This window comes from Caretta caretta, chromosome 8, assembly GCF_965140235.1.
Source record: "Caretta caretta isolate rCarCar2 chromosome 8, rCarCar1.hap1, whole genome shotgun sequence".
Classification (NCBI taxonomy): domain Eukaryota; kingdom Metazoa; phylum Chordata; order Testudines; family Cheloniidae; genus Caretta; species Caretta caretta.
In genome coordinates, this window is record NC_134213.1 from 14,745,660 (window position 1) to 14,764,677 (window position 19,018).

At 39.6% G+C, this 19,018-nt stretch overlaps 1 protein-coding gene across 7 annotated transcripts in view; it reads right to left on the bottom strand.

The window, feature by feature from the left end:
- Nucleotides 1-340: 340 nt before the first annotated feature.
- Nucleotides 341-19,018, bottom strand: part of ACSL6 (acyl-CoA synthetase long chain family member 6) — a 115,045-nt gene continuing 96,367 nt past the window's right edge. For all 7 annotated transcript variants that reach the window (XM_048860764.2, XM_048860761.2, XM_048860760.2 and 4 more), the window contains 8 exons: nt 17,527-17,622; nt 16,358-16,430; nt 14,481-14,569; nt 12,131-12,247; nt 10,460-10,603; nt 9,248-9,349; nt 8,196-8,267; nt 341-4,705 (listed from right to left, as the gene is read on the bottom strand). In XM_048860764.2, coding sequence (XP_048716721.2) covers nt 4,565-4,705; nt 8,196-8,267; nt 9,248-9,349; nt 10,460-10,603; nt 12,131-12,247; nt 14,481-14,569; nt 16,358-16,430; nt 17,527-17,622 — 834 coding nt within the window. In that variant the 3' untranslated portion in view covers nt 341-4,564. The remainder of the gene's footprint in view (nt 4,706-8,195; nt 8,268-9,247; nt 9,350-10,459; nt 10,604-12,130; nt 12,248-14,480; nt 14,570-16,357; nt 16,431-17,526; nt 17,623-19,018) is intronic.

Consider the following 19,018-nt stretch of genomic DNA (forward strand, 5'->3'; position numbering starts at 1 on the left):
CTCAGTGCAGAGAGAGAGGAAGAGAATGGCCAGAACTAGGGAGAAGGTAAGTAGGGCCGGGACCTCAGACCAGCAGCGGGTTGAGCGGGTCCGGCAGCCGGGACCCCAGCTGACAGGAGCCGGCGGACAGAACCCCTGAGCAGCAGTGGGCTGAGCCGCTCAGCCCACTGCCGGTCTGGGGTTCTGGCTGCCGGCCCCTTGCCAGCCAGGGTCCTGGCCGCAGGCCCCGCTCAACCCACTGCCGGCCTAGGTGAACGGAACCCCAGACCAGCAGCGGGCTGAGCGGGTCGGCGGCGTAAGATCAACATTTTAATTTCATTTTTAAATGAAGCTTCTTAAACATTTTGAAAACCTTGTTTATTTTACAATACAACAATAGTTTAGTTATATAATATATAGAGAGAGACCTTCTAAAAAACATTAAAATGTATTACTGGCATGTGAAACCTTAAATTAAAGTGAATAAATGAAGACTCAGCACACCACTTCTGAAAGGTTGCCGACCCCTGCCCTATACCTTCAAGTGATAAGATTAAAATACTTATTTTTAAGCCACCCAGAGTGGAAATGCTTTAGGAGAAGACCAGTACATACTATCATTTCTTTGATAGCACTTGAGTTTTGAAGGGGAATTCTCAAATAAGACAAAGATACATAACACACTGTGTAAATTATTACCCTGAGATACTATAAAGAGGTCGTAGGGGAACTCAAACCTAACGAACACTGGGATTTTCCTTGCAGTGGCTACAATAAATATTTTCACTTAAGGAAAAAACAAAGCATGCAAAAGGAAGACAGGTGTGCCAGATGTCTGAAGGAAAGCATATTAGTGCTTATGTTAAAGAACATATTTAGGCACATTCATTTGAGGTTTTTTATCCCTTCTAACGTTTCCGAGGTTATTGAGCTAAGAATGATCTGCAGAGGAAGTTCTAATTACACAAGATAAAATGACTGGAGGGTGGGGGTGGCTTTATTTCATGTACCAAGGGTTTCCCCCAAGATTTAAAAATTTACACACTTTCAGGATATGGCTGTAAAAAAATGTTCATTTGAGCCAATTCTTTCCAAATTTTACATCACCTTGGTGTGGTCATGTACATATTGTCTTCCTACTCCCACCCCCTCTAGTATTAAAGTTAACAAGCATGTAAGCCATAAGTAAATTCAAATAAGGATCCTCAATATTTATACAAAATTAGATATCAGTTGTCTGGACAGGTCAGGTGGACTGAATCACTTTAGAGGAAAAGGAAAGTAAATTAAATTCATGCTGTAGAGAAAGGTCAGTGGAAAATAGCTTCTTTTTTACACATCTGTTTATTTAAGGAACTAGTTACTAGTTCCTAAAGTAGATCATATTTGCTTAAAGGAGAAAAAAGGTATCGCACCTGATGCTTTGCACTGTGGATAATCATTTATATCGGTGTAACATGAGTGTAAAACACTACCGGATTACAATGGTTGTGTTTTACACCAATTTTGTACTGATAGAAATGACTATACAAGATGCAGGGCAATGAAGAATCAGGCCCATAGAATGCACATTTGATAAATCAGATAAACACGTGCTGTACAAGTGAGATTATGTAACAGATGCAGTCGCCTGTGTAGTTTTAGCTGTTTGCTCTGAAATCTCTTTAATAGAACAGACTCTGCATAAAACTAGCTCATTAGTTCAATTATTTCATTTCTTTTAAAGCATGCAATGGAATTTCGGAAGGAAGGTATATGACAATTTAGATTAATAATTTAATTTAGGCTTTTTAGTATGAAAAGTAATGATGGACTTGTCTCAGACAGAAAAATAAGTTCATATTTACTGCCCTAGCAAACCAGGTCATCTAGCAGCCCCATGCAAGTGTGTGGATTGGCGTAACTAATAGCAGTTATTAAAAAAAATAATTTAGGACCCTGTTCAGCTGGAAGAAGCCACCAAGGCTGTTGGCTCATGGAGTGTCCTCAGGTTCCTTGAATGGTGTAAGCCTGCAGCTTTTAACACCATGCAGTTTGAGCATGTAGTTCCAGAGTCTGCTCCTATTCCACTGGGGAGATATTGCCTTTCTAGTGGCTTCCCCTTTGCCACAGTGAAGGCTAAGGCTTTATCTAGACCAACGGCTTTATATGGTAATTGGGATCATGGAATTGTATTAGAGCTCTGCAAATGTCCAAAATATAGGGAAGGTCCTTCTTTGATAGATCTTGATTCAGTCAGTGACAAATGTTAAAGTGGTTGTAGCACAAAGATCAATCTTTCCCTAGCTGAAAGCTCAATTTCCAAGACTCATCAGAAAGAAAAAGAAAGAAACCTGTGCCCCTCCCACTAGGGTTACCACTTTTGAAATGCAAAAAAACCCAGTGCCTTCCCCCCACTACCACCCACCAAGCCTGCTGCAACCCCAACCATAAGGTAACTCTGCAACCCTCCTCCCCTTCAAACAGCCACCTATAATATCTAGAGAGAAAACTGGGGTTTTCTCCATTTTCTTCCATTTTGGCCAGGACAGTCTCTTTTTTAAGCCCTGTCCTGACCGTCCTGACTTTTTTTTTTTTTTTTTTTTTTTGCGCGAAAGTGGGCATTTGTCCTGTTTGTTCTTGCCAACTTAATCAGTTGGCAAGAGCAATCAGGACAAATGCCCACTTTTGCAGAAAAGCGGGTTGCGATGTGGAGGACCATGCGGTGGAGGCGAGTAGAGATGCCAGCCACGTGCAAGGGGGAGGTAGAGTTGGGGAGGGGGAAGGGAAGCATTCCAGCATGCAGGGATCCGGGAGGGTTCCAGCAACCGGGCAACAACCTTGTGGAGGGGGCAGGGTTCAGGTGACCAGCAACAGCCTTGCATGGGGAGAGAAGGGGGGAGTGGCAGGGTTCCAGTGACCGGCATCGGCCTCGTGCCAGGAGGGGCGGCAGCTCGAGTAAGCGGCTGGGGGTGTCCCATTTTCCCCTTGGGAAATATGGTCACCCTAAAGATAACACATGATACTATCACTCTCGCATGACTCAAGCCCTCTCTCACACACATGCGTGCTGCGCTTGCCTGTTGGTGGGCAGACAGCTACTGTATTTTCAAACACTTTTGAGCAGTTATCGCTTAAACTGCAGAAGTGGGAACACCGCAGCATCTTTAACTGGACACCGACTTTTGACATTAGATATCCAAGTGTATTATGATAATAATGCAAATCCTTAGGCCCACATTAAAAAAACAACCTGGCAGACTAAAGAATTTTTCTGGTAAATCCATAAAAAAACTGGCCAGGCCGGTCAAATACCAGCCAGGTGGTAACCTTACCTCCCACCATGCCATCTCACCATGGTGGTGGGAAGGAAAACCGTCAAGGAAGCTTCCCCCTCAGCAACATGGGTACTCAGGAGTAACACTCCAGCAACACAAGGGAGGCCCTTTACCATTGCGCTACAGCAATGGGGATATGATGCCGTCATTTCTAGCAAGTAAATTTGTTTTACTGAACACTGTTCACAATTATGGTTCATACACTGAGCCAGAGCTCCATTCCTCTGCCTGCAGCTGTGCCAGGGCATTAATCCGGCTGGACTGCATAGCACTAGCATCATGTGAAGCAATAAATTAAGAATCAGGAGTGTATAGGATGGTGAGGGCTCATTTACACTAGTTCTGCTCCTCTTGTGAAGCTTTTTATTTTGTAGCTCCCACAGAAAGCTGACCCTTATGAGTAGATCAGTCTGCCACAGAGCCACCAATGCGTCCACATTCTTCCCAGCTTGTGCGTTTGTGAGCCCATGGGCATACTGTGCTGAGTCAGCATCTCAAGGAAGATCTATCTGCCATGCTATAAACTGAGTTCAGATGCATTGAAAAAAAGGAATACAGGGAATTGCATAACTTCCTAAAATATTTTTGCAATTACGAAGTGGTATTAATCTGGCTTTTTCCATTACGCCTAATATGCTGATGGGCATATTGCATACAAATGAAATCAGGAAATTTATTCCTTGTTCTCTGTTAGTCAGGTCTTTGATGATTACATAAAGTCAATGGAATTTATGTCTTGCAGAGTATAAAAGCTGTCACTTAAAAAAAACAAAACAAAACGACCAAAGATCTAACTTGAAGTTCTAGGTTAGGGAAAACAGATTTAGTTATGATTTTAATTATCAGCCTTTGAATGTTTGAGGTAGACCACAATATTGAATTATCCAGGATTTTAGTCATAATCTATAATGTTATATACAATCATATCAACAGATATATCACATACCTTTTTCCTGATGTGTAATCAATACTGTTTGGGGGCATTAATAATAATGTAACCTTCCATGATATACTTTAAGATGTGCTGGAATTTATGTATCTTTATATGGCTATGTAGCGTAGTTTTCAGTAGTCTCCTATAGCGTACTACAGCTGATGAAAAAGGAAATTTACTGTTATATCAGTGATGAGGCCTTGGAACAACAAAAGGTTCAGACATAAGGGCAGATGCTTGTTCATTTCAACTGTGTCATTCTGGCTCTGTACTTTTGAGTATGTACTTTAATATTGCTACAAAGTACATTATTCAGAAGAATTTTCCTGCTGCTTCACATGGAGACATTTGAATAAAGCTCTTCTATTTGTTTTTTGAAGTAATCTCTTAGCTCTCGTCTCCTAGCCTTTAGCGTTGGTGTCAGCAAGCCATTTTGTACTGAGAATAGATCAGAGTGGATGTAAATGGCTTTGACCTGAAATAGAAAATAAATATATTTATGGCAAGACTAAACTAACATCATCCACTATTAATAATTAGTACTAATCAAAACTCCTGAAATCATAACGATCCTGCTTAGGTTATCAGCAAAAATGACTTTGCTGGGTCCATCTTCAGTCCTACTAGTTGTCTGTCCATATCACAAAGCATCCACACACTCTGCTTGTTTAACAGAATTCTCAGGACGGATATAATATTTGTGTTGCAGGTTGCAATTAAGAAGTACTAACAGAGTGGCATGATGAAGTGTGAACACCACCTGTCCATACTATGGCTGTATCTCACCACTTCTCAATCAGTCCTTCATACTTTTATTAGCATCATCTTCTCCCTGCACCGTAAACCTTTGTCCACATGCTCCCCGCAAAATATTGCCCCTGTCCCTAAAATAAATATGCATTCAGTCTGCTGTGCTCTTGTTCCACTGCATGGTATGCAAAGGAGCGTATCCCCAAAAAACTCAGAGTGGCTCAAGCAGAGGGGAAATGTGGCTATATGTGATTTTGCCCCATCCACAATATTTCCACATAGCTGAAGAGTCACAGAAGACAGGAGGGTGTCACAGAGTCAGGAGGAGGAGAAATCATACTAAGGGGCATGATCTTTCTGAAGCATGGATTTAAATCTGCCCCAAAACACTAAACAGCACTGACTCAGCCTTGCAAAGCTGTCATGAAGCTTTACTAGCCAGCATAAAAGTCTTCTGATCCAAAGTTAACATGATAATGATCATGCAAAAAAAGAATGGTGTTTTAGTGATCAGTTACAGTGATAAAAATCACTCATCCCAGGCAAAGAGAATTTTACAAGGCTGCCCTTACTAATCCACGGCGTCTGAGCACAGCAGGAAGCTTGGTGGCACAAATGGGGGTGGGTTGTGTTTCCACTCTATTTATGGTGGTGCTGGTGGTGGGAGACAGTAGAAAACTATTCTGTATGGCTGGCCACAATCTACATCATTCAGACAGGACTCCTTAGCCATATTCTCCTTTTTTTGTCCGTCACCAATCCTCTTCACATTTGGACAGACTAGGAGTTGTAGGAAATGTGGTTTAAGAATGACCTTTTTATTCCATTAAATTCTGTGGCTCTCTTTTCCTTGTGTGCATTTTATTCCAGGGGCAAAATGTAGGGACCACAAATAATTTCTTTATATACTGTGGCCAAGTGACTTTTAAAAGGGACTAATGATTTTGAGTTCTGTAATTTTTGGGTGCTTAACTTGAGACGCACTAAGGGGGCATGATTTTGGAACACCCATCCTCTAAACTGTCTCCGAGTTGAGCACTCAAAAACTGCAGCACCTTTTGAAAGTCGTGACTTATATGTAGTTATAAAAAAAATCTTTACATAAAAGAACAACATAGTGGTACAGCAATTATTTTTAAAGTTCTTAAAATGGTAAACTTTGTGCATTAATGTTATAGCTAGTTAAAAGATTATGAAAGAGTCTGATTAAAATTACATGACCCCTCAAACTAACACTGTCCTGCCTAAATTCAAGAAAAGAGTTAGAGGAAAATTGGACTGGGTGGCAAAGGGTTCTGCAGTACAGCATAAGATATAGTCCCACACCAAAGGGAAGAGTTTCTGGTAAATTCACATACCACTTGTGACTGTCTTCTTTTAATAAAAAAAAAAAATCCCTATGACAGACATCCAGAATATATTGGCCTGGATCTACTAAAAATCTCCAAAGGATTTTTATATATCAGAAATTCAGGTCTTTTCTGCTCAGAAGGCTTACTGGAGAACTAGTGAAATGGTGACATCACAAGACTCAAGGTAGTGAAAGTGGAGCAATTGTGAGGGGAATGGATTTTTAATTAGACTTGTTTAAAAACTCTTGGGTTTGCTTGTTTTAGTTAATGCCTATTTAAGCGGTCATTAGACCAGAGAGTGAGAATGACTCTATAGTCTAGTGGTTAGAGCACTCACCTGGGAGGTGTGAGACCGAAGGTCATGTCTAATTATTTATACTCAGTGGAATAGCTTAAATAGGAGAGTCTGAGAAAGACCTGCCCCAGAACATCCCACTGCCCAATGACTGGAGTAATCTCCGAGACCCAAATTTAAATCCCTTCTCCACACTAGGCAGAGGGGTCAAATAGTGAATAGTTTTGGGTTGATTGAAACTACATTTTTTGGCAAATAAACTACTTGTCTGAAAAATTTCACACAACTCCATCTATGGGAAAGGTGGACCTGTGCAGTGGGACATCTCTGTATGGTCCATACTGGTGAGATAATCTGGCTCAATGTTAGGTCATAACAATCACATACTGCTCTACACATGAGGCTCTACACAATAGACCCTTGTTTTTGAACTGCAATACATTCAGGTACTGTATTTCCATCTCATATGGTTTCTTTCTATATTTTTTAGCATTGCAGCAGAGTTCATCTCATAACCTCACAGTTTATTTAATGCATGTCAGTAGAAATGTTGTGTTAAGGGTATTCATAGTGTGAAGATTAGGGCAGGAACAACCCAGGTAATTACTAGACAGCCAATTTCATGTATTATGATCCATGCTCCATGTGGAATTTCTTTTATCAGTTATGGAACTGTCAGAAAAATGGAGACAAAGAGATTTAAGGTTTCAGGAGCTTCTGCAAACTCTTTAACACAATGGATTTTCACTGGACTTCTCAAGCAAAAACAGACAAATAAATGAAGCGTACTAGTGATATTTAAATAATGTCTTAGATATTCACTTTTATATTAATATTTTAATAACAGATATGCAATAAAACATTAACTTTTAAAGAAACATTTGATGTTAGCCTTTTTATGTGTTTTGATCTATATTATTGCTACCATGAAATACTGCATCAGTTTCAGAATTTTCCTGTTTGAACGTTTGTAAGTCTGTTGCACAAAATATTTAGGCAAGCCTTAGAAAAGGATTAGTGCATGCACTGAAAATAAACAGAGCAGCTGTATTTTCTAGGTCAGTTACATGAATGGTACTGTACACCTGATCCTACTTTGCAACATTGCTTTCAATGGGAGTAGGATCAGGCTCCTAAAAATACTGTTCTTGACCTCTGGTGATTATATCAGGGATTATATAGGGCCTGCTCTTGTATTCCCTATGCACCCATAACTCCCACTGAATCTACTCTGACTCCTACTGTGTGCAGAAAACAGGATCAGGGACTATAGTCCTTATTTAATCAAAAATGACAAAAATAATTTGTCAGTGGCATAGTGGTGCTTTCACAAAATTCCTGCATAGAACCATCAAAATAATAATGAGGCTTTTATTACTGTGGACCTTTGTGGCAATATTCATGCATTCTTAGGGGCTAAAGAGTTTAAGAAATACACAAATGCAAGCTATAATTACTTACAGACACAACATAATCTGACATTTAGGCTTTATATGATGCATACTAACAACTGCCTATTCATCATAAAGGGTCAAGTTTTCTGACCATAGGGAATAATGTTATCATACCTGCTCAAAAGAATGAAGTCCACCCTCCTTCCCTAGCCGCACCATATCTTCCATTATTGCTTGTGTCAGCTCCTGGGTTAGAACACATAGTTTTCCATTAGCCTTCAAGAGACATCTTTACATCCAATGATATTATTCAGCAGGAAAATAAAGTTTACTGATCAAAGCACAAATACACTGTTGATTCTGGCAGTTCATACATTAATTAGCAAATGTTGCTTTAAAAGAAATTTCTTTATAAATAGAAAACATATGAATGCTTTATAAATAAATAATGTGATAATATTTTTATACAGCAGAAAATGTAAGGCTAACGTTTTCAAACTTTGGTTGAGGATAGACATTTAAAGCCTTAATCCTTCAAACTCTTAAGTGCCCGAATAGTCCCATTGACTTCAGTGGTATTCATGTGCTTTTAAAGTTAAGTGTGTGTGTAAATGGATTGTGGCTTAAATCATCTATGTTTCATGACTCTAGTTGGTGCTCAATACTTCTTAAAAACCATTCTGCTTATTAAGGTGCCTAAATATGAATATAAGTGCCTCACTTTAGCCACCAACGTAGAATATTTTCACTTAAAAACTTTGCATCTTGCCATTATTTATAACAACTACTTTGAATTTTTTAGCTGAGTTAAACATTAATAGGAAAGAAGTGTTACCTTTCATACGAGTCTAAAAAGAGATTGCATAAAAAAGAACTGTATGATATGTATTCACAGAAACATTCAGAAGAATGGTCATAATGACACAGACAAATGATCCATCTAGTTCAGTATTCTGTCTATGACAGCAGGTGATGCTCAGTGCTTGAGGGGAAAAAAGTGGAATATGCAGGTGTAAGATCACTGAAGACCTTGTCTTCTTACATATTTGGAAAGTGCCATTAGTAGTGCTACTAAATAAGAACAATGTTAAGGAGCTTAAGGGCTTGGTTTGCCTATTCTCTTTTATGTGAGCATACCTTTATTTCAGTGCTATCGTTTCCTAGTGCTGCATCTTACAGATCACTGTTAATTAAACGCACACACATATGTATTTTTAAGGACACACCGTATTTTTACAGAGCTCTGCATATGTTCCCTCAAACCCTCTTTTCTTTGCCCAGCCTGGCATGACTTCAGAATCAGGTACAACAATTCCCACCAAGAAGGCCTGCATCAGAAAAAAAAAAAATGTATCAGCTGAGGAAAGAACCATATTTAAAATATAATATTCCAGGACATAAATAATCGTAGTTTAACGGGTTTAATCATTTCAATGCAGCACTGTATTTGGCTAAATTTCATGATGAAGTATTTATGATGAACATTTCTTCTCCTCAGATAAAAGAGCCCTAAAGTGACAGTTAATATATTTGCCAGAAAAAATATAATACATTGTTAGCTTCAGTGCAGAGTAGAATTCAAATTGCAGAATCTGAGCCAAAGTTACATTGCTTTTACGCTGGTGTAAGTGAGAGCAGAACTTGGTCCATTTTGTTTATTACTATTCCATTCATGGATCTCTGACCATCCAGGGAAATCATATTGATGTCAAAGAGAAATATGTATTTGGCTCAAGGGCATGATCGGTGGGTAAAGGTTAGTTGTTACAGTGTCTGAAATTTGTACCTGTTGGTATGTAAAAACACCAGCCGTTGCATATGTAAACCGGATGCTTACACACGCAGCTATCTCCAATGTGTGCACAAAAGCAAGTTTTTCCACGCACAAAGCTTTAGTGAGCAGAATTTTGTGGGCAGAATTTCAGAAGCCCCTTTTGAAAACATGCCCCTAACTATTCTGTTTTAATACAGAGAATAGTTCTGCCCACCTGCATAAGCACTTGGCAGACAGATCTCTCACATGCAGGTACTACGCAGGACTTAAGTGATGAAGGGTCCTGCACTTGTGAATTAAAGTGCAGCTCTAGCATGTGCTCTGCTGTCCTCTATTTCTAAAAGTTGATGCCAGTAGGCTCAGCACCCCAGCAGCCTGACCTTTGTCAAGTTATTTGTAGGCCTCATGGCACAGGAGAGTTTTAAGGAGGGATTTGAAGGAGGAAAATGAGGTAGCTTTAGAGGCTAGATTGTCGCCCATTCCCCAAGCTGTGTATAGTCATTCGAGTGGTTGGGGGCCTAACTAGCTTTGAACCCATTCCAGAGTTGGGGAGGAGGATGGTGAGGGATAGAAAGGTCACCTTTACTGACCCCTTGGTGCCAGGTGCAGAACCTGTCAAGCAGAGGGTCTGGCTCTAAAATTATTTTGAAGTGTTACATTTTACCTGTAAACTGTCTCCATGCACATATATCTGGGCAATAGGCTCACTGCGGATGTAGATATTCTCAATCTTTTCAGGTGCAATATATTCTCCCTGAGCAAGTTTAAATATATGCTTTTTCCGATCAATAATTTTAAGTGTCCCATTCTGTTAGGAAAGAGAGATAATGGTTACCAAAATGGTTATTTGAATATACAGGCCCAGTAAACAATGTATTTTTTGCACTTGACTCTACATTTCATTAAAAAGCTAACAATAAAACTGGGAGGAGGTGCACAATCCCCTGTCTACCAGCAAGACTGGACCATCCAGGCAGAGCAAAGATCAGAGCAAGAGTGTCTGAACCCAGGAAACTGGCTCTGCTATGGGTTTATTGGTGGTGAACTGCCCAGCAGAAAAGGTTGAATTTAATCAGTCTTCCAGCCCTCACTTGGAAAAGAGATTTTCAGGATCAGGAGGACATTTTTGATAAATATAGTCTCTTAAACACAGGTTGTATTTTCAGCCCATCAGCCATGATGGAGTCTTTTTAAGGGTACGTCCAAACTTCCATTATAAACTCAACCGTCATCACACAGGGAAGGAAAGTGCTATTCTGGTAGTCAGAACTGTTTAAAAATACCAAAAAATACTTCATGACCACATTTGTCATTTTGTCCCAGGCCATCATGCTGCCCAGAAATTTTGCTTTTTGTGACATTTCTGCCAAATGCCCATTTATACATTGAAACCAGCAAGTTTTTGATATACATTGTCTTTCTTCTGAAAGACAGAAGAAAATAAGAAATTTCATTGGGGCGGAGAAAAGAAAGTCTTTTCTCCCCTCACTTTTCAGTCTGAAAAAGTGCTCTGTGCGCCTGCATTTATATGCAGGGTCCAGAATAATGGTGTTTAAAGAACTCAAAAGATAATGAAAATGCTTTGGTATTCAGAAGTTTCCCAGTTTTGTTTTGAGTTTGTCCTCCCACCTCTTGTTCTGGATAGGATACTTTTTTCACCTGATAATTTTTAAAAATTATTCTTTAGTGCAGATGTTGCTGTTTAGACAGAGTCTTTATCAAATACTATTAGAATTTAAATATGAAAAAAAATCGCAGAAAGCAGTAACTTTATTTTCAACAGTGCTGAGAACCTGCCGTTCTCATGGACTTGAATGGTATTTGAGAGCATTCAGTACTTCTAAAAAAAAAAAAAATCAAGCTGTTTGGTCTTTAAACAAGTGAGTTGATTTCAGAATGCCACTGTAGAGGTGGCTCGATTTCAGAAGCAGTTGAACTGACCTCTGTCAAGCAGAGGGTAGATTGTCATCTCTACCAAAGTGTCATCTCTTCCAAAGATTAATTAAAGATGGAGTGATTGGCTTTGGATATTAAAATAGCCTCTGGGGAGAGGCAAATCTGCTTGATACCTTACATGAACTAATGAGATATCACAGAAACTTTTCTTTATGCTTTGCTTAAAACCTGGAATGCTGAGGCCTGAAGCAGACCTGTAACTGGGGCCCAGGTGCATGGACTTGACTCTGAGGACGCACCAACTCCTGGTGATTGACAAAGGGTTATTCCACAAAAAACTGTCAGACAAAGATTTGCTTGAAAATACAAGAGTACTACCTTAGAATTTACATAGGAATATACAATTTACAAAAGAACTGAGAATCTGATCAGTACATACAGGTAACCATTTCCCAATGTCTCCAGTATGAAGCCAGCCTTCTTTATCCAGCGCTTCAGCTGTCTTCTCGTCATCTTTTAGATAACCTTTGAAAACATTGGGTCCTTTCACACATATCTGCAAAAGAGACCTGGTTGCTGACAAAGTCTCACGCTTTTGTATGGAATTGTGTGGATTCTTTCCCATATGAGTGCTCCAACAAAATAAAATATTTCAAATTATGCTACCACTCACCCTATTTTTTAAACTAATGTAGGTGTAAAGCGGGAAAACAAGAATGTGCAGAACTGCAGTCTATTTGTGTACGAAATTTTCTGGACTTTTCTTGTTTGTTTTTCTCAGCCCCAAAATTGTCTTTTGACAATATTTCATGAGAACAGAAAAACTGACTGCAAATGCATGTGATATCACAACCTTCCTCATATTTTTTACAAAGACAACAATTTTGCTGAAAAATGTGATCATTGTTACTAAAAATGAACTAGCTTTAGTGCTAAAAGAAAAGGAGTACTTGTGGCACCTTAGAGACTAACCAATTTATTTGAGCATGAGCTTTCGCTGTAGCTCACGAAAGCTCATGCTCAGATAAATTGGTTAGTCTCTAAGGTGCTACAAGTACTCCTTTTCTTTTTGCAAATACAGACTAACACAGCTGTTACTCTGAAACCTAGCTTTAGTGCTGATATTTTGCACTAAAAATTGGTCCATATTTTGCATTTACAGTGAAATAGGAAAACACTTAGATTTTGAACATTTTGAATGTTGTTGTGAACATTTTGCTCACCTCTAGTTAAAACCTAAATGCACTAGCAAGAATAAAGTGTCAAAGCTTTCAGGGTAAGCTGTGAACATAATTAGGGAGTATAGAGTACTCTGTGGTGAATCATATCACTGCACGCTGTACATCCAGATGCTGGATGAAATCTTGGCCCCACTGAAGTCAATGGGAGTATTACCATTCACTTCAGTGGGGATGGGATTTCACCCACCAAGTTTGTGAGCTAAACTGTACATATGGGGCATTGGGAACAGAACTTAGGACTTGTCCTAAAATATGAACCCTTTACCTCTGGAGCCTAAGGAGTCCTCATTAGCTGAAGAGTTTTCATGAGCATTAAAAGTATTAACGGGTTTATTCTTTGTGAGACTCCAGCTGCTAATTTAGGCCTCAGTCCTGCATTGGGATCCACTAGGACAACTGCATATGACTGCAAAGAGTCCTGCTACAAATCAGTGGGACTCTGCAAGGGTGCAAGGATCCATGCTACCAGATCCCCATTCTATGGTATTAAGCACTCACCAGTAAATTGCAGTGTGCTGGGATTTTGTTGCTGAAGGAAAACTACAAATGCAGAACTCTGGGATAATACGAAATTACACTATTTCTCTTTAACGTAGCCTGCGTGATATTATAGGTTATGAAATGGGCTGACAACCATTGACATTAAAGGGAAAATTTAAATATAATCCTCAGCTTTGATTTTATTCTGTGAATCAATGGCCTTTCATTGAATTTGAAAATATAAATGGAAAAAAGAAAAATAGTTATGTTAAAAAGTAAATAAATTAGTTCCAGTGCAGTATAAAAATAACTAAGCTTGATCCCACAAAGTCCTGCGTGCCTATTGCAAGCTGCTGAAAGCCCTCAGTGGGACAGGATAGCAGTCAGTATCTACCAGGACCAGAACCTAGGCCTTGATTCAACAAGCCATCCCTATTCTGCAAACTACATAAGCATATGCTTAACTTTAATGGGACTTAAACACATACTTAAAGTGAAGCATGAGGTTAAATGCTTTGCTGAATTGGGACCTTAAACATGTAGAGCCAAGTCTTACAATCCTAATGCTGTTCTTACTCAGAGGAAAGTCCTATTGACTTCATTGTTTATTTCAATAAAAGTTTTCACTGTACTAGGGATGCATGAGGACTGGATGAGTTGATCCTTATACACCGAGGCCCTAATCTTGTGAAGGGCTCCACTTAGGTGAACCCTTATGCCTCTATGGGATCCCATTGGAGTCAATGGGATTCTGTGTGAGTGTAAGGGTCTGCCTGTGTGAAACCCTCAGCCCCTTCAAAAATAATTAGCTGTAGCACTTGCTGGAGGTTCTGTAATACCCTTGTATTTGTAATTAACATTATGATGCTCTACTGCTGCCTGACCTGTTCATCTGTTCTGCTTTTTTCCTTTCATTTCTCAACTGGAGTATAGAACACATCTATGACAAGGGGCACTTAAAAAGGATTCTCAGATACAAGTAGTAACAAATGGCTCACAGATTTTTTATGACAGCCTGCCTCAAAGAATTAACTACAGAGGAGCTGTATATAATGTTTGAGATGATACCTCTCCTTCTCCTTTCAAAGCAAAATAATTCATCTCTTCCACATCCATCAGTTTGATTAAATTGCAGGGCAGAGGAGCTCCTACGTGACCTGCAAATTAAAGTTATTTGTCATTTCTTTCTAAAAATGGCACTCATTAGATTATTATTAGCACATCACCCATTTCTAGCTGAACTTCCTGAAGTTCAGTGTTCTTGAAGCATATGTGTCTGTGTGCAGAATCCTTTAACCTGTCTGGATAGGATTCCTATTTTTCAGTGTAACAATACAGGACCCTTTTGCCTTACCATCTTCCTCTGACCAACAGGAAATTAAATCAACCCCTCTTTTAAAGACTTAACTCAGAGTAACTTGTTAATAACAGAGCCCAAAGTTCTGTTTTGTGCATCATCTAGAAAAGTCAAAGGCTTTGAGTTACAATGGCTTTAAATTCAACCTTTTTCCAATTTCTCCAAAGTAAACTATAACGGCTTAAGCTACTCTAAATTATGCTAGCTGTCAATGACCAAAATGGAATGTTCTGGAAGACAAAGATCATAGGAGACAAAGGTGTTCTGGCCCACCCCAAAGAATGGTCACTCTGAAGGGCAAGGTACACTGGTTCTCTGCCACCCAGGGTTTTGTCCACAATAGGGGACTCCTTCACAGATATGCCCAGGTTTAAGTCTGCTTAGGACCAGCAGATTTAACAAAGTGAGAATCCAGTCCTTAATATATATTTGTGAATGTGTGTTCAGTAATTATGTGCTGGGTAGGGCACCAAAATGAAGACAGTGTGAGACAAACATAGTGAAAGTATAACTGGAAAAATTTATTATGTCAGTACATCTCATAACAGGTAATTGGCCTTTTCTGCTGTGTAGAAAACAAGCTGATATACAGCAATCTGTACTGGAAATCATATTGTGTGCTCTACTCCAATCACTGAAAATTAGTGTTGAAAAGGGAGGTTTTTAGATTATTAATGGGACTAATAAACTATGTCCAATTGTTGTGCAGGTATTCATTTGAATGAATTTGATCATACCTGTTCCAAAGCCATTCTATAAATATTAATAATTAATACTGCAGTACTCTTATTATTTAAGATTTGCTGAACACTGACTACATGCTGGGTGCTGATTGAAGTTTTCATCTGATTATATTAACCATCATAAGATCCCAAAGGTTTGAAAGTGTAATAGCCTAGAATCCTTAGACCAGACTAACCGTAAACCTCTAAGCATCCTCTTTTTCCCCCCATTATCTGGCATTGGATCTGTGCTCAAAGCCTGATTTTGGTGACAAGTGAATATGAATTTGTTAGCCTAATCTTTGTTCCAGTATTACATCTAACAAACACAATTCAATAGCACTAGTAGTCTCTGCCCAAGGCAGGCCCGAAGTGGAAAGGACAGGGGATTTTTGCAGATCAAGACCAAGGCATAGTTCTAGATCTCTCTAGCAAAACTTGCAGAGCATCTGATCAAATTCTACCTTTCTTTGGCTAGTGCTATTAATACCTCACTTTCATAAATACTGAATTCACCCAAATTACTCAGCACAATGATAAAGTGTTGAATAGTATCCTATAGGTATTACAGCCCCCTAAAAGTGTTCCAAATACACTAACACAGGGGTTCTCAAACTGGTGGTCAGGACCTCTCAGAGGGTTGCAAGGTTATTATATGGGGGGTCACAAGTTGTCAGCCCCCACCCCAAACCCCGCTTTGCCTCCAGCATTTATAATGGTGTTAAATATATAAAAAAGTGTTTTTAATTTATAAGAGGGGGGTCACACTCAGAGGCTTGCTATGTGTAAGGGGTCATCTGTACAAAAGTCTGAGAACCCCTACACTAACAATTCTGTCCTTTCTTTGGAGAGACTGTCATTTTTACCTGAAGTCCAGTCACCTGGAGTGGTAAAGGTACATCCTGCTGTGCACTCTGTTTGACCGTAACCTTCATAAATCTGACAAAGAGATATATAGCTTTGAGTCTGTCGACAGATTAATACTTACATATGATTTGAACATTGTTCAGTTTCCTTCTTGTTGCACAATGCTGTGAATGTGAACCACAATGCAGTATGTTGATTAGAGAGACAAGCTGGGTGAGATAATATTTAGATATTACCTCCTCTCCCACCTGTCACTCTAATATCCTGGGAGCGACGTGGCTACAACTACACTATATACAGTGTACGGACTGATAAGGAAAGTTGCTCTGGTCTTCATTGTATGGGAAACATTGTTAGGAATTATTCTGAATGAACATCACTGTAAGAATCTGAAAATAGTGGGAAGAGAGGACAGTTGTACTGATAGCAGTTGCTTGAATAAAGTAGTATGTACCTCTGTGAGAGAAACCAGATTCTTTGCACTAATATGAAATACAGTTTTGAAGACTGTCTTTTTGGAAACTTTCTTCTGGCAAGCTTCAGGCATCTGAGAAGGGTAGGGCTTGTTTGCCACTTCCTTCTAAAGGCCACTTGCTTTGCTAACCACCCGAGCAGAATTCTAGTACCATGCAAGCTATGTGTTCTCAGACTCCTTGGATTCTGCAGTAAGTGGTTTGGCCCACACCTTCTTCCCAGGACACTAGACAGGTCCCTTCAGTATGTGTCTGGTTTTCAGTGCCCTAGGAAATAGGCATCTCCAAAGTATTATGCTAGTTCTTAATCAGTGTGACTTTTGAAAATTGACAAGTTCCACCATCTTATTGCCGCTGATCTTCCCCCCCCCCCAGATATGGATGCAAACCTTAGATCCAAATATTCCTGAATTTGCTTCCAGATCCGAACTTTGTCATTGGCTGTCTCTCGCTATAAAGAACTGAAAGTCTTGGATCCAAAATCCTCTCAACTTTGGGAGAGTTTGGAGCCGTGTCTGACCTATGTGGTTGGAGCCCATTCTTACTATTTATATCTTTGACCATCAGAAAAATACAATTTCTATTGTGGTTTGTGTTGGTAAATGTTATTTTAAATATACGTTTCCCTTGATTTCTTAACAACTTGAAGAGCTAGTACAACAGTGCGTCTGAATAACTGTATAGGTGAAGTGTACCTGACATCCAAGTGCTGCCCGAAGGAACCCCAGAACAGTTGGAGAAGCAGGGGCAGCTCCCGTTATAATCATCCTAACACACCCACCAAGGCTTGCCTGTTAGATAATAAGAGAAAATAAAACTCTTAGCCTCCCATATGAGCATACACCTTCAGTCAAATATTGAAAGAAAAAGCACTAACTGCATATAACTGAAGTACCCCAAAAGAAACAACCCTTCTGACACGGAATATTATAATCACCACCATAGTGCCTAGGAGCCACATCATGGACCAGGAACCCATTGTACTAAACATTGTACAAACAGAACAAAAAGTCCATGTGCTTTGGCTCGTTGCTGTTCATATAAAGAATGGGGATTCCATAGTTTTCCTCAAGATTATTACAGTCTTAGATTCCAGTCCTGCAATTGACTCTGCAAGGGCAGACCTTTCTGCCCAAATAGAGCCCCTTCGAAGTCAACACTGCCTGGCACAGATGCAAGGGTGTGTCTGCATAGAATCATAGAAATGTAGGGCTGGAAGGGACCTCAAGAAGTCATCTAGTCCATCCTTCTGTGCTGAGGCAGGCATGAATCCATCTGGCTCTATATGACTTCATGGTTAGGACCAAAAAAAAAAAAACAAAACCCCACCCTAATGTACTGCCTCCATTCTTTTTTTGCTCATTTTCATCCCATTGTTTTGGTAATTCCTCCCTGAACAACCCAAACAATTCTGCCTGCTTTTTAATGTTGATGTCCTTCAAGTATGTGTAGTGTAGATGATATCACATCAACCCCTTTGTCACTTTTGAGCTATGCTGTAAGTCAAAAAAAGGAAGACAAAGAATTTCTTGTAATTTTTAGACTTTGAGGTTAGAAGGTCACGGTCACAGATCCCGAATCAATGCGGAGCCTGATTTGCCTTACATCTGTGAAGGACAAATGCCTCATCTGCATCATTTGAACTCTTATCTTTGCAGACTGTGGGTGAGCAGTTCACAAATGAAAGGAGCGATCAGTTTCGCTGGCTAAACATAAAGTGACATGTCATGGGATAAGTCATCCAATTAAGAAAATTAATTAAACCAGAGCTTGCTGGAGTGATACAGCATATCAGTGATTTAGCTGACCTAGGAATGCTTTACTGTGGGACCCTGTGGCAAATAGCAGGACTGTTCAGATTGCACCCAACAGGCCCTCAGATATTCTGTTTTCCTTTCCCTCTTGTTCAATTGCATGTTAAATGCACAGGCTTTCCTTTATGGCCTTGTATGCTTTTTCTTAGGGGAAAAAATGGTTTGGGATATGTACTGACTAAGGCCCTAATCCAAAAGCTACTGAAATCAATGGGAACCTTTCAGTGGACTTTGGAACAGGCCTAAATGTCTTCAGCAAAAATACTTCCCCCTGCCCCCTTTCTCTTTTTAACTTCCCCTCCACCTTTCTTTTATTTCAGCTTGGCTGGTGAGGAGCCAGAGTATTGCCACAAATACATATAGTACTTGCTGC